This window comes from Populus trichocarpa, chromosome 18 (genome assembly GCF_000002775.5).
Source record: "Populus trichocarpa isolate Nisqually-1 chromosome 18, P.trichocarpa_v4.1, whole genome shotgun sequence".
NCBI classification, from domain to species: Eukaryota; Viridiplantae; Streptophyta; class Magnoliopsida; order Malpighiales; family Salicaceae; genus Populus; species Populus trichocarpa.
The window spans coordinates 11,940,847-11,956,880 of NC_037302.2; the positions used below are offsets into that span (position 1 = coordinate 11,940,847).

Consider the following 16,034-nt stretch of genomic DNA (forward strand, 5'->3'; position numbering starts at 1 on the left):
CGTTTGTAATATTTAGTTGATTCACTCAAAGAATCGAGGCATGTCAAGAGATCAATTAGAAACCCATCTTCCCATTCCAGCTAGCCATTCTTATTTTTCTTTTAGGCTTGTTAGTTTCTATCTCTGACCCAAGTATAAATCTGTTCTTCCCTCTTCAAAGCCCCATCGCCCCCATCTCCTCCACTCCAAAACTTTTCTCACTGTTTTCGAAAGCTAGTCTTTGCCCTTGCTTTTCAGTAGCTAAATGATCTTAGGTCCATCATGCCCATGCCTTTCAGCCCTATGAGGGACATATTGCTTTAATCAATATGAGAAGCTTTAAGACATACAAAGACATTATCACTACCATTACCCCCCTCTAAATCATGACCTGCAATCACTTCATAATTTTCAATCATATCTGGTGTGCTTTTACGCATGATTTATCTACAGCGTTTATGATGTTTCTCATGTATCTTGTTTTGATCCACCATGACTTGATTATTATTTTGGTATCAAGTTCTGGTTGCAAAATTATTACCTAAGATAGACCATAAGACAGCTATGTTCTTCTCTGATTAATCGCTTACACCATTTGAATAACAATGTTTTGGACATAAAATACCTTAGATTATGATATCCCTGAAACAGTTTTTATTTATATGTATTAAACAAAAAATAGAATGTAATTGATAATAATTACATAATAAAAGTACAAAATATGCAAATCGACCTGGCACAACAGAGTAGATTAGCAGCTTCAGTGTTCATAGAATTGAAGCCCATAGTTTGCATAAGAAGTAGAGAGCATGAGCATGTGATTAATGGTTGTGGCCCATGTCTTGTAACGATGATAATCATCCCCCATATCTAGCTTGATTATCCCCATATTGGTTGTTAACACGATAAGATAACATGTATGACCAGTCTCTCGATCAGCTTCTAAATCTTTGTACAACTCAGCATGCAAGTCCAGTACAATACCTGAAGCATATTTATCGTACTCATAATGGTTAATTCTCTGTTCTGTATTTAGAAGAAAACTTAGTGCTACATGTAGTATTTAAGATAAAGTAATTAAAAGGAAAAATGGAGAGCAGGAATAGTATAACCTACTTTCCTTCTTGCCTTTCAGGATATTGAGCTTCCTCAACTTAAGAATAACCTGTATAATTAATTCAAGGATCAATGGTTAAGATTACACCAGAGAAAAATTTACATAAACTTCTAGTTTAAAGAAATGTTATGGATGATTGACTATTTAATCTCAACTGTCCATGCATGATGATGTCTTGTGAACTTTGATGACCTCTGATGATTAATGCATTGCAGAATCTGAAATAAGACTAGAATATTAGTCAAACCTTGGCTTTGCTGCTAAGGATGATAGACACAGATCTCACCCTGAAATTTCCTGTTTACACAAAAAATTATAATCAAGCAAAATGCCAAATGATTTTACTATTTAAACTAGCTGACATTCCAGTAGTGACTTCTCCATCAACATACCATCAGGTGTTTCAACATGGAGCTCTGTTCCATTGGCAAGTACTGATCTACACTTCTCAAAGTCAAAATCAATGTCATTGTTATCCTCTAAAGGGAGAACTGGTGCATTTAGTCTGTTCTTGCATCCTGTTCTTGCTTTAAGGGTAGCAGCTCCTTTCAATGCTACAAACAATTGTAACCAAAAGCACACAACTAGGGAAGTAAGTGAACAAAACTCTCTGGGTTAGCATATTATTGTTGCCATGGCCCCATTGTGAGGCCAATCTAGTAATCTAAACCCAAGAGCCCAATTATAGCTCTATTTGCCAAAAAAGAATAATTCTTTCTATTATCAAGTGAATTAAAAGCACTCCTCATATTTCTACAGAAAAATAATTGAAGGAACTTACAAGTTGTTGCAGCAGCTGTGAGTGTTACTATGTCACTTGCATTTGTGCCACTCATGGCTGAGCCTATGGCACTGCTAAGCTGCTCTCTCTTTGCCCCCATTGCTTCTGCGACTTGTGCGCATTTAGCTGCAACCAAAGCAGCAGCAGAGGCTATGGCAGCCTCCTTGGCAGTGCTGGATTCATCTTTCTTGGAGTTCTCAGCAGCAATTGCAGCTAAGGCAGCAGCTACTCCTGCTACTGATATAGCTGCATGTACTTCAGCTTTTTGTAGCCTCTCTTCTTCTTTTCGCTTCAGCTTTATCTCTTTCAACCATTTCTTTATTGAAATGGTCTTAAAGGGCAGTATATTTTTCCATGGGAACTGCATTAAGAATTGTTTAGATTAAGTTCTTTTGTATGTGTTTTTATAGCTTATAAAAAAAGCTTAAGTCAATGAGAACAAGATTATGCACCCATTTCTTGCGGAAACAACTGTTGTAGTTCAGTTCAGGATGCATTGCTTGTTGCATCCATATCCATGACTGTAAGCAAAAAACCGAAGAAATAAAGCAATGAATTTGGTTTGGATAAATTCAACTAAATGATAAACATTGATCATAACCACTATACTATTGCTGTAGTGTGCCTACCTTCATATCATTGGATTTCCATGGTGGCAGAGACTTGAAGGCATCATCCATTTTGACACTCTTGTCCATCTTCTGCAAGGTAGACAAATAAACCTCCATTCATGTCCTTTGCTCCAATAACATTCAAATCATAAAACACTGCAAACATAGAAACTGCTACAAATTGACTCACCGAGAAAGGAGGTTTCATGACGTCGCAATCGAGTTTCTTGATTGGATTATCTAGGAGAATAATCGGCTGGTTTTGCAAGTCTGGTTGGAGAGCTTGAACAGCAAAGTTGCACCAAGTGCTCGAAAGAAAATCCATTGTCTCAGGATGTGCCTCAGAGGGAGATGGCTTCATAATTGAATCCATGTATGCGATTAGGAGCTATAGACTGTATTTGTGTTTAACTGGAGGTGATAAAATTAACAGCAGATTGAGGAAAGGCTCAGCTAAGTCTCAGATATAAGCAAGTCTTAACATGCATGAATGCTAAATAGACTATGCCTAAATCCCTATCATGTCAATATTGTGATGAGGGTTCTAAACATATGGCCCATACACATGTTTAATTTATTGGATAGAATAGAGCTGCAAAATGTCCTCCTTAAATCATCACCATTGGTGTGATTGACCCATATGAGAGATCAGATTCAAATGGGAAATTATGCATCTATGGGTAAAAAATGGCCTTAAAAGGTTAGTGCTGGCAGGCACAGCTTGTTGCTGTCCTCGTATGCAGATCCTAAAGTTCATCAAAAAAGGGTTTTAGACAGATGAGATATTACAGTTGGAAAGGGTAACTGGATGTTTATGAATATGTAAACATGGAGCTGGGAACAAGGGACCTACTAGGTATAACAAGAGTTTCTAGATAATAATAGATTTAGATGGGAGAGGGTTCCTTCAAGATTTGATGATAGAGAACACATGCTACCACTGTAGAAGCATTAATGCTTGTATACTAAATTATACATACAAAAAAGGTATCGAGAGGTCCATTTCCTTTTGCATCTTTAAATGAAAACCATAAACTCAAGCTAAGCATGAAGAATAGGCTTGATGAGGAAGTGATACGTGACTCCTTCGAGCTGTCCAGGACCACCATGTTTGTTTTTTTGAGGTAGTATTTGGTAACGTAGTGATGATTTTTTTTTATTTTTAAATACATGAAAATAATATTTATTTATTTTAAAATTTATTTTTAATATAAACACATCAAAATGCTAAAAAAACATTAAAAAAATTAATTTCAAGTAATTTTTTAATTTTTTTTTATAAAACACGATTTGTATAGCAAAAACAAACATTTCCCAGTACTATAGCCATAAAAGTTAAGAGAGTAAGATGCAAGAATTGTGAGGCATTATTATAACCAAGCATGCAGTCTAGGGCCAACATTGCTAAAAAGGATGTAGACAAGTATGATTGATGTTAACCACAATAAAGCTACAAAGACATGTATCAATAGTGAAGCTAGACATTCTCTGATTATAATATTGGTTGGATGATTAACAAGTTGTTAAACGACGAGGTTTAGGGTTTAGCCTTTTGTATTAAAAAGGGTTTTATGAAAATTAGTTGAGTAGCTTTTTATGGGTTCGATTATCTCTCAAAATGGCTATGGGGTCACCAATATTCTGCTTTGATGATGGATTACTGGACTTTGCAGAGGGTTTTTATTTATTTATTTATTTATTAAAAGTGTGCTCATTAGACTCATGTGACAAGCGAATAATTTGAGTGCTCGTGATCACTTGTGTTTCTTAATTAAATGTTGAGTGTGTGATTAAGAAAAAGCACCGATGTGAGACTAGGGGCAATGCACTCCTCTCTTGATTTTCTGGGAAGGTTACTAAAGATTATATTTAAGAGCATAAAGATTAATGTTCGGATTCTGAATTAAAGTTTCGGCCGAAGTGGGATAAAGAATTATTCAGCTTCTTGCATTTTAATCCTCGAAGACATTAATGTCGAACTGGGGATCTTCGGCATGTAAATCTGTACTGATAAATCACTACGCTGCAGAGGCTTAATCGATATAGAGGAAGTTTTAACGAGTTTAATCTTGTTTTGTAAATTAAATTATGGTGAGTTTTAGGTGCACGCTCAGAACTTATAATTTCAAAGTGTTTAATGTATGTTTTTTTGTAACTGTTGATGAAAACAGTAGGATTCGAGAATTATTTCTCGTCCAAGTTTAGGTTTTATCCTAAATTCTTATGCTTAGGTTATCATGCGGCTAGTTTGCAAACCTTGCAATTCAAGGTTTCTTTTAGATCAGTCGAACATAATCTTAAAATAAAGCAGGGGTGATATCTTATAATTAACTTAATAAGTTTGAATCAGGTTATGTTGGGTCAGTGAAATTTTACCAGATCAACTTTTTATTTTATTTAATTTTAGAATCGATCCAAATTAAATACTAGGTCATCAAATTTCTTGGATGTAGCCATTGAATCAAGTTAAGTTTAAAAAAATATACATTTTATTTGTTTATTTGAATCATCTAGAGCCAATCAAAATTCATAAATATCATTAATATTTTCTTGGAAGTAATACAAGATAGCAATCATATTTTATTTTTTTTGTATTATTTAAGAGTAGTTGATAAGTTTGATGAATGTATTCTTTTCAATATATCATACTAATATAGGCATTAAAAAAAGAATTTAGTATAAATTTATATATATCATAATCGATTTTTGACCCCACATTAAAAAAAATAAAAAATAAATTCAGGAGCGAAACACCAATCAAATGAAGAATAGGGATTGAAATAAAAAAATACTAGAGTTTAATTTTATCTCCAAAATAAATTGTGAATTTAAAATAAAAGAGGAGATTAGGAGATAAAATAGAGGAGAAAATACAAGAATTTAAAATATATATATGGTGAAGGGACTATAAATAAGGAATAAACAGTGCAAAAAAAATTCCCGAAACAAAACTGAAGAGAATCGAGAAACAAAAAAATCTAAAAGAAAAATCATATGCGCAGAAAAGTGGAGAGAACTTTGAGAGATCCTAGAAAAAATTTTATGCGAGAAGCTAGAGAGTAAAATCTTTTTTTTAAAAAAAAAAGCAAAGAGAAAAAAAAGAGGTTGACACAAAGATAAAAGAAGAAGAAGAAGAAGTAAGCCTTTTCTTCCATTCTTCCTCCACAACCATAAGCCTTTTCCTTGCTGAATTTTGGTCAAACCAGCAACCCCAAACCCAGTAATAGACTGAGTAAACCACAAAAAATCGCATTCTCTTCAGAGAACAAAACTAACAATAGCTTCTCAGACCACCACAAACCTAACTATTGTCCTCTTTCTCCAAATCGCTCCACTACCTTCATCTCCTCCACACGACAATCCCTCTCACCTTTTTGTCGCATGCATCCATTGCTCTCTTTCTGTCACCCTATAGAATAGCCTTCATATCCACCACCCAACACATCATCATGATCTTTTTTTAACCCAAAATCGTAACCTTAATTTCATTAAAAAATTATCTCAATCAAACCCGACAATACAGCTAAAACCCAACCAAATCATCCCCAAAATAAATAAGGAACAATCAGCTTCCATATCCACTTGAAAGATCATCATTTCTATGTGATTTTGCAGGTACATCCTTGGCACATAAAGAGCATGTGCCTTCTCTATTTATCATAACCTAGTATTTCAACGCATGACAAGCACGCGTTGACATTATTCTGCCTTGTTTGATTCATTTCTAATAGTTATAGAAGGTCAATTTCATATCTAAAAGCCAATTTGTTTGAATTACTTGTATTGTAATGTTGATGTGTAGATGATTTAGTGTGGATTGATTTTTTATTTGCACATGTGTTAATATAATTTGGGTGATATTTTGTTGAATAGTGTGATTTTTATACGTGTTGATTAATTGATCTATATTTGTATTTATTTGTTTAGGTTGGGTGATTTATAGTTTCTCAGCATGATTTTATTGATTTTGCATGGATGTGATTAAATATATGTGTGGAGAATTTATGTTGGTAAACATTTGAATTTCATGTTCAATGCGTTTAAATGTAGATTTTTTTTATTCAGAACGCTAGAATCTTCAATGATTTTTTTTTTAAATATGGTAGGAATATTTTGAGTATATATATACATATATTTAAACATTTATATTGTTGGCTGTTTTTTATCAAAGGATTGACCTATTGGTAGATCACTGAACATGTCTTATCAATTAGATGTCAATTTTTTTTTAATATTTTTTTTGTGATTTAGGTTCAACCCAAAGGTAAGACAATCACTTAATGAGTCATGCTCTTTAAAAGTTGAATAAAAAATAACTTGTTTTCCAAAATTACATACATATATTATTTCTTTCAAGAATATGAATTTGATATATGAGGTGAAAAGTTTCTTTTTGATTCACTTTTCTTTCATATAATAAACCATTATTTTATTGGCATAGTTGCTGACAATATTCATTTTCTTAAAAACAAATACCAATGAATTTATCTTTGTTTGTAAATATCTTTTTTTTTATTGATGTCATTGTGTGCATTTCTTAAGAGGTTTTTTTTTTTTTTTATGTGTCTAGGATATTGTCCCATCATTGCAAGAGAATTTAGGCAGGGTCAACATGATCCTAAAAAGGCCTATTGAGTTTTAATAGTGGTCTTTGAGTATATGTTAGGCATGACCTAAGAAACGAGCTCAAAACCCAATTGTCACTTATCATCCTCCTGGATTCAATTGTTATATTTTTAAAGTGAGGATTGGGCCTTATTACGAGGACCAAGTCCCAAATCACTATCTTAAGTTTAATGATCCTCTTTCTCTTAACCAAATATACATATATCAGTTTCAACCAATTTTAGCAAGAGGACATAATTATTTTTATCATTAGAAACCATAATTATAAAACTCGGCCTGAAGGTTGACCTGGAATAATAGTCAGGTCCCAAGTCAGTTGGGTTGACTTAAGTTAACTTGGAAAATGAAAAAAAACCCTTTCTCTACATTATCTCCCTTTATAAACACCTTCATTGTTTCATTGCTTTTGGTTATTATCCTTCTTTTTTTCCCTTTAAATTTTATAATTCCTCTATTTCTCATATAAATCCAATTCTTTATATATAAATAAATCTTTTCCATTTCACTCTCTCTAATTTTTCCATATATAAATTTTGTTATATATCAATAAGATATGCTGCTTTTCATTAAAAATAAGTTGTTACGACTCAAATCATTTTGATGAAGAAGAAGTCAATCCTTTCACATTATGTCGATATTATAAATATCATACTTAATAAATCTCTGTATAATTTACATGTGTACATTGTTCACGTATTTATTTTATGATTTTAAATAAGAGATATTTAGTCTTTAAAACAAGTTTCATATATATGTTTAACAAATTAAAAACAAACGGGATTGGGGTTGTTCACTTATAGTGATGAGGGGTAACCAAGATAAATTAAATAAAAAAAAGTGAATGTTAAATAACATACCTAAAAGATAAATGAACACTAAAAGGGTCATTGTCAAAACTTAGTTCAAATGAGATCTTTATGTCACTTAGATCTCATTCCAAATAAATGAGCATACAATCTTCATTCAAAAAATATTATAAATGAATCTTAGACATGACATTATTTATGGACCATTTCTAGGATCTAGGTTAGGTTAAAGGAGCCCAGTATAAGCTTATTGGTTATTCATTTGAATGACTTGATAGACTATTTGTCATATGTCATGATAAGTAGTTACTAGTTATAGACGTGTCAATTCACCAAGTATTATAAAAAAAAATAATAACTTAGGAGTGACAAAGATAAACAAGACCTTATAATAATTAGACTTGAACATCTACTTAAGGTTCAACTCATTGTAGTGGATTAATTATCACTAATATAAATAGATCACTAATAGATTAAAGACAATAGATCATTAGAAATAAAAGACAAGTTACAATGATGCTTTAGGATGATAGGGTTTTCTAGTGATTATAATACTATGTGACATCTTCTTTTTAACATAAGACTTTTCCCCCCTCTCAACACACAAAAAAACTTTCTCCTTCTCAAGAAAGAGGACATGATTACTGCAATGTCGAATACAACATTTCAAATGATAGTTTTATTTCAAATAACAATTTCTCAAGTAAGACCCATCAGTCCGATGATAATTTTCTATCAAAATGGCATTTTTTTAGATAAGCCCATCAATTTGATAACAATTTTCTTTTAGATGATTTTAATTTCAAAGAGAAGTCCAACTGGATGATGATAATTATTTTTTTCCAAATAGTATTTTTATTCAAGGAAAGCTTATTAATCTAATGACATCTTTCCTTTCAAAGAAACTCTTTTCTTTTCTTTACAAACTCACAATACAAAGTCAAAGAAAAATATATTTTTTTTATTTTGTACCATAAGTATTGTAAAGAGAGAAAAACTATTGTAATTGATTTTTTACCCCACATTCAAAAAGAAGAAGAAGAAATATTAAAGAGTGAAATGACAATTAGATTAAGAAATCAGGACCAAAATAAAACATACAGGAGTTTAAGTCCATCTAAAAAAAAACTATGGATTTAAAATAAAATAGGAAATTAGGAGGTTAAGAGATAAAATAGAGGAGAAAAGATTAGTATTTTAATTTTTTTTTATAAAGAGCCTATAAATAAAGGAATAAAGAGTGCAAAAAAATTTAATGGAAGCAATATTAGAAAGAACCGAGAAACAAAAAAAAATCCCAAAGTAAAATCACAAGCAGACAAAAATAGAGAGTAATAAAGCAAAGAGAAAAAAGAAGACTAGCAAAAATATAAACATAAAAGAAAAAAAAAAATCCTGACCCTTTTTTTTCTTCCATCTTCTTCCCCTCTCTCCAACATCACCGCTAGCCTTTTTATAATTATACATATATATTATTTGTTTTTCAAAAATATGAATTCAATCCATGAGTTTAAAGGCTCCCTTTTGATTTTTTTTTTTTCATATAATAAACTGTTATCCTACTAGTAGAGTCGCTCTTAAGGTGGGAACATTTATTTTTTAAAAAAAATTATACCAATAAATTTATCTTTGTTTATAAATATTTTTCCTTTTTATTAATGTCAATTAGTGTTTTTTTAAAATAATTTTTTTATGTGATTAGGTTATTATCCTATTATTACTAGTGAATTTAGTCCGAGTTAACGTGATCCCAAAAAGACTTATTAAGTGTGAATAATGGTTTTTAGGTTTATTTTAGGCATGATCCAAGAAACGGGTTCAAAGTTCGATTTGTCATTTGTCATAGTTCAGATCCAACACTTATTATTTTAAATATGGATTGGACTTTATTATCAAGCACAAGTCTAAATTATTATCTTAGATTTAGTGATAATTTTTCTTTTAACCAATTATACACATACCAATTTAAGCCAATTTTAGCAATAGCTCTTACATATTTTTATCTTTAGAAACAAGCAGAATAAAACTTACCTTATATAGAATGCTTTAGAAAGGTGCTTATTTTTACTTTAGCATAAACAACTTTTTATCTAAAACTCGGAAGACTAATTAGGTTTTATTTTTTTATTTTTACTCTTAGTTCGTCAAGATGCCCCGTGGAACAATATATAAAAATATCCTTTATTGTTCAATATAAAATTACTATAAAAATTTGTTTTCCATAAACGGCACAGTAAAATATACTCGTGGAAATCCAGGGGAAAAAAAAATCTCCAGTCTCTGCTCTTCGGGCAGATAAGTTATCACTGTGAGCCTGGCTTTATATGATGAGGTCCTTTCTTTGAAGTGTGACCCAAATCCTTACTAGGTCGATGTGGTTGGCCCAAAGTTGCTCTGTCTGTGCCTAGTGAAGTTGAGAGCAGGCTTAATGTTATTGTAATCAAACTCGAACTCATGCTCGAACCCAAATTTGGACTGAACTTGCTGACCACAAAAATCATAACCTATCAGATAAGAAAGGTTATATAGACACAATTTGGACAAATACCAAAAGGCCCTGAAGGGGGGGCCGATTTGACCTCAACAGGCCTTTCAAGAACCTGAAAGTGTTCTTGCAGTGGGACTATCAATGGAGTCTGGTGGCTTGGCTCGTTGCCTTTGTCTCACCCTACGTAAAACCTAAGTGATATACTATAATACCATGTATTTCTTCCTTGACACAACAGATAACAACTAGCCCCCAACCCTACGGATTCTATGATCAATACAACGAAGGAAATGGCTAAACATAGATTCTTTCCAGCTTAGTCCAAATTTTAAAGGCTCATAATAATTTGTGCAGGGGCATCAAATCAGAAATCTAGCTGTAGGTCGCTTTCCTTTGTGCATAAACTTATTTCTCAAATGGAAAATGCCAGTAGCATTATTATTTACTTTAGGGTTGCTGGTCTCACTTCTTAGTAAAGACAATCAACTCACTGTCCATGATGGTACACGCACACTTTTGCATATTTTAAGACCATTATGACTTCCAAAAATCATGCATGTGTCTGTCATTATATGTAGAGATGAATTGATTATATATAGCTGGCCAGCAACATTAGACGGTAAATGGTCAAATTTAATTAGATGGGACATAATTAATTGGCCAACCAACTCTTCGTTACATCTAGAGAAGGCAGAGAGGACTTACTGCTCTCTTCTTGTATTGTTAGCCATCTTCATCTGGGCAAAATTTGGATAGCCTCCTAATTGTAGTAAAACTATTTTATTAGTAGTTGTGATCACAACCCTATCTTCAATCTTCTTAAGAGTTGTAATCATGAAATTAATTTATCCTCGATAATTCACTATTAAAACAATCAGGATATTACAGTTGGAGAAATATAAATACATGGCCGGACTATATATAGAAATCCCACTAAACCGGTGCTTCTTACAATGATGTTCTTTAATATTGATCATAAATGGTAATAACAATGGAAACTGGTATATATGGATTACCATCTTCTTACTCTGATGTTAACAACAAATCAAAGGAAACTGCAACCCGTTTCAGTCCCCATCTTTGCTTTAGCTTCATGACATTTTGAAGCCTCTCTTACTTCTCTTTTATCTTTGTTTCCTTTGGCCAATTCTCTCGTTTTGGACATTGTACCATCTTTAATTTTAATAGAATTACTAGAACAATATTCATAAAAAATAAATAAACAAAGAAATCTGAACGAGAAAGGCTGATTGTGGTTCTTTGTATCTTCATTTAATATCTACCATCTTTTATATTAAGGTTTGCCAGTTATAAAACTTTGGAAAATGCTAAACTATAATACATCTTTCATGGTTCATGTTGATCACCAATGGAGACTGATCACTTTTATGATAGTTGACCAGGTCATGAGATCAATAATCCAGTGGTTCCATAAATGTTAATAAGCAAGGATCAGGCTTTGCATGTAACAACCAGTTGAAATATTTCTATAGGCCACATATATATATATATATATATATATATATATATAAATTCATGGATACGGTTGTGTGTGCGTGTATATATAATATATATCTGCGTCATCATGGACTACAATTTATGAATTCTTACATCTTAAAATCTTTGCTGCTGTCACCATCAAAGAAATATAGTATATGCAGGGTGTTGCACGGGTATAGTAATTTGGCCTTTCTTTGTTATCTTGTGTCAACACCAACTTTCCCTCCTACATGCCTCAATAATGCAAGATCATCGCACGTCCTTAACCAAAATAAGCAAAGAAGAACCAAACAGCTAGCTGTCTAAGCAATACTTCATACGGTAAGATATCAGTTTGAGTGACAACAGAGAGTATGTACCAAGCTAGTTCCCTTTACTGAAGGACAAACACAAGAACACTATCAAAAGACAATCAAAGTAGAATTTTAAGCAACAATTCAAGTACTCGTATAGTGGAAGTTCCTTCTTTGGATTATTTTATTCTTTCCCTTCTTTTCTTTTTGTGGATGAAATATGGGTTGTTAATGAATTTCCTCATGTAGTCATGTTCTTGAACACAATTTGTAAGCCTTAATTTGTTTGCATATTGAGCACATCCCATATATCTTGGACAACAAAATGAAAAGAAGAAACATCATCAGTACAAAGGGAAATCGAAAATGCTCAGTGCAATATTGCTGGCTACCAATAATTAAGTTTTAGAAATTTGTGCAAACACTTCCGGAATCTTGCTCATCATTTTAATGTAAATTAAAACTAAGACTAGCTAGTAGAGGCGAGGGAAACAAAAGGTTTGATTGATTTAATAAATATGGTTCCTCTGTACATGCCTTGCTACCTTTTAGCATGCACCTCCTGATTTTATTTTTTTTTATATCTAGTCTTGCAAAGAAAAAAAAAAGAAGAAGAAGAAGAAATAAGAAATAGAAGATCTAGAATTTATAGAAAGTAGCTACTTTTCCATCGATGTTCCTATTTACCATTGACTAGCTCAGTAGCCTTGGCAAGAGTTCTCATGACATCAACCTGAGCTCGAAGTGATTCTATGTAGTCTAGGGTTTCTTCAATCAGAGAGATATCATCCATAAATTCCCCTCCAGGTACAAGACTCTTCAATACTTGTGTTCTTCTATTTACCATCCTTTTAGCAATAGATTTAGCAAGAACAACTTGCGGTTCACTTTTTCTTACTCTTTTAATGCAGCAACTCCTCTTCAAGATTTTCTTGCATCTAACCCTCTTGTTGTCCATGACCAATCCAATTGACGCGTTCTTTAGCCTCTCACTCTCAGGAGCTAATAGGTGCTGAACAAGGACTTTATTATCATCATGTTTTGAAGCATTGGCAATGAGTGCACGACTCCAACAAGTCCTTCCATCTCTAGTAGAAGCTAAGGCAATGTCTGCTGATAGCTCTATTGCCTTCTTTCTCTCCAAGATGCTCATGTTCTGCTTCCCAGAACCACATACTTGGAGACCCAATATCCATTTCTTGAGAAATTGTTGCTTGAGTGAACTAGGATCGCGCATTCTGCATAAGATAAGAAGACAGTACAAGAAGAATTTGAAAGAGATGTGAGCACAGGAAAAGAAATGCTACAAGCTTTATAGCTTCAGTCTAGCTGCTAGTTTGGTCAGTTAGCTGGCTTTATACTTTTCTTAATATTTTCTTCCAACAATTTTTTCTCAACCAAAGAGAGGATCCATAGCATAGAATTGAAGAAGTAAATATATTTCCAAACCAAGAAATTAAGAAAGGAAAAATGGGAAAAGATTTAAAGAGCGAGTGAGTATAAGTTAATAAGATTTAAGGAATCATGAGAGGGTGAAGGTGGACAATTATTTCAAAAAGAAGACGATGGCAAGTTTAAGGTGAATTTATGCACTTTCATGGATCTATCTAGTCATGGGAACTACATGATGCATTGTTGGAGCAAGATATATAATGATGTGAAGCATACCTTTGTTGTATAGAGCAAGAGCACAGAAAATCATAAGAAGTAAGTAAGACAAGTTGCAGAATGATGCAATTCTACGATCCAAGAAAGTGTGTCTCAGAATCCTAGAATGATGTAAGAGAGAGAGAGAGAGAATGAGAAGGAAGAAGAACGTGAAGGAAGAAGAAAGTGAAGCCACCCCATTTATTTGCTCAAAGGAAAAGCAGCAGTGGGCCTTTAAGAGAGAAAGACACAGCACATGCAGGCACATGGTGTCCATGGCCCACCACACAAACCCTAGAACTAGAAGATGTAAAAAAGAAATCGGCCCTAAGATATAAATTAGTCCCTATAGTCTTGCAAAGTTAATTGGATAATCCCCCTGGTCTTACGAATCATTAATTAGTCCCTATATTCTTAAATCTATTTTCAACTTGACCCTTTTCACTCATTTCATGTTATTTCTTTCTTTTCTTTTCCTTTTTTAAAAAAAATAGAAAAAAAAAGATAATATAGAAAGAAAACAAGGGATGAAACGTGGACATATTAAAACATGTGGTTTCTTTAGGTACCAAATTTGTACAAGAAGTTCGAATAAAAAAAGAAAAGAAAAAGGAGAAAGAAGTTAGACAAACAATTCTTTATTATATATGCTTAGCAGAAATTATTGTTTCTAGACTGGCATTGGAATTTGTATTCATACAAAGTACTTGTGTTAATATCTAGGATTCAGAAAGGAAAGGAGTACTTCGGACAAAGATTGAGTAAAAAGCATTTGGAATTCATGAGTTGTCCTTCAAGACTTTATACAAAATTAAGATCAATATCCCAAAGTATATGTATAAATCGTTCTTTATTTCTATTTTCTTTACTTAGCATTCGGATGCTTAATGATCTTGAATTAGTACAGAAATTAAAGCATTTTTCCTATTCCCAATTACTATTTTAAAATTCCTAATTACTCATAAGAAATTCCCAATTAACATTCAGAATTAAGAAGTTTTAAGTTGGACTTTTCAACTACGTTAATAATTTCAAACCTCTTTTGCAGGTCTGTCCAAGCTAGCTAGGACGTGTTCCACGACAAAATATGTGCTATGAAATGTAAATTAATGATAGAAATCTCAGTAATGTTGCAAGAATATATTTGACCAGTCCAATAAAATTAATCACCAGAATTATTATCATTATCATTATTATTATTATTATTATAAATATTTAGGCTAGTTTACATGTAATTTGACTAATTTTTCAAGATCCTGAAGTTAATGATCAGGTAAGTCTCCAATAATCCGAGATTTGTAACACTCAAACTGGTAATTTCTATAAAACAAACCAGATGTTAACTAGTTAAAATACACCCACTCAAAGTTAATTATTATTATCATTTTAATTTTTGGGCTTCTAGTTCCATGGAATTGCACTGCGAGGATGTTTATTTGGGGAGAAGAATTGGCAGGATCCGGAAAACATGGCAATGCTGAGAGGGAGAAAACTGAAAAGGACCCACATAAGAGAAATTTTATGGCATGGGGTTCGGCTTTGGACAGAGAATAGAGAGAAAATAAATTTCTCACATGGTCTCCACATGGGATTTTAAAAGGATGGTCTTGTGTAGGCTCTCTCAAAGTACAATCTTCTTCAATGATTAAATACATACATATACATATAGATATACATATACATACAGGCATGTTCACGATATGGTATGATACGGTCCGGTCGGTTTGAACCAAAAAATCTAACCGCACTAAAGTTTTTAATATCTAGAAATTTCAACTCGAACCAAACCAAAAACTAGTTCAGATTAAACCAGTTCAGATTAATTCGATAGAAATATGGTAGGTACTTGAGAGATTTTTTATACACTATCACTTATATAACATTAATGTTGATGGAAATATGATAGGTCTATAGAGGGTTTATACATTTAAAGGTATAGGGAGAGTAGGATCCAAAATGTAACTGAGCCTATAGAGACTAAGTTTTTCCTCTAGATTGAGCCCATGATGTTGGGCTATTTTCAAGGCTGGGCCCATGATGTTAGTCTCTTCCCCAATATTAGGCAATTCCCAAAGTTGAGCCCATGGTGTTGGTCTCTTCCCCGATGTTAGGCTATTCCCAAGGTTGAGCTCATGGACATTGGGCTTTTTTAGGCTGAGCCCATAGAGGCTGGACTCTTCCTTTAA

At 32.7% G+C, this 16,034-nt stretch overlaps 2 protein-coding genes across 3 annotated transcripts; both read right to left on the bottom strand.

The window, feature by feature from the left end:
* Positions 1-587: 587 nt before the first annotated feature.
* LOC7461616 (VAN3-binding protein) lies at positions 588-3,402 on the bottom strand. Of its 2 annotated transcripts, none has more exons than XM_024590520.2 (8): positions 2,679-3,402; positions 2,507-2,575; positions 2,330-2,398; positions 1,878-2,238; positions 1,489-1,650; positions 1,344-1,393; positions 1,096-1,144; positions 588-963 (listed from the first exon to the last, which is right to left on the bottom strand). In XM_024590520.2, exons 1-8 carry the CDS (start codon positions 2,859-2,861, stop codon positions 740-742), a joined length of 1,167 nt encoding a protein of 388 aa, XP_024446288.1. In that variant the 5' UTR covers positions 2,862-3,402; the 3' UTR covers positions 588-739. The 2 variants fall into 2 exon arrangements, with proteins under 2 accessions (XP_024446288.1, XP_024446287.1); XM_024590519.2 differs by having other exon boundaries at positions 2,507-2,578; positions 2,679-3,383.
* A 9,287-nt stretch (positions 3,403-12,689) lies between these two features.
* On the bottom strand, positions 12,690-14,063 carry LOC7493355 (transcription factor IBH1-like 1). The gene is made up of 2 exons (XM_002325059.4): positions 13,870-14,063; positions 12,690-13,439 (listed from the first exon to the last, which is right to left on the bottom strand). The coding sequence occupies exon 2, from the start codon at positions 13,436-13,438 to the stop codon at positions 12,881-12,883; it is 558 nt and encodes a 185-aa protein (XP_002325095.1). The 5' UTR covers position 13,439; positions 13,870-14,063; the 3' UTR covers positions 12,690-12,880.
* Positions 14,064-16,034: the final 1,971 nt, after the last annotated feature.

Coding starts and splice junctions, on each gene's coding strand:
- LOC7461616 (XM_024590519.2), bottom strand. CDS start 2,861: ATGGATTCAATTATGAAGCCATCTCCCTCTGAGGCACATCCTGAGACA. Junction 2,579..2,678: donor TCATGAAACCTCCTTTCTCG/GTGAGTCAATTT, acceptor TCTACCTTGCAG/AAGATGGACAAGAGTGTCAA. Junction 1,145..1,343: donor TCCTTAGCAGCAAAGCCAAG/GTTTGACTAATA, acceptor TTAATTATACAG/GTTATTCTTAAGTTGAGGAA.
- LOC7493355 (XM_002325059.4), bottom strand. CDS start 13,438: ATGCGCGATCCTAGTTCACTCAAGCAACAATTTCTCAAGAAATGGATA.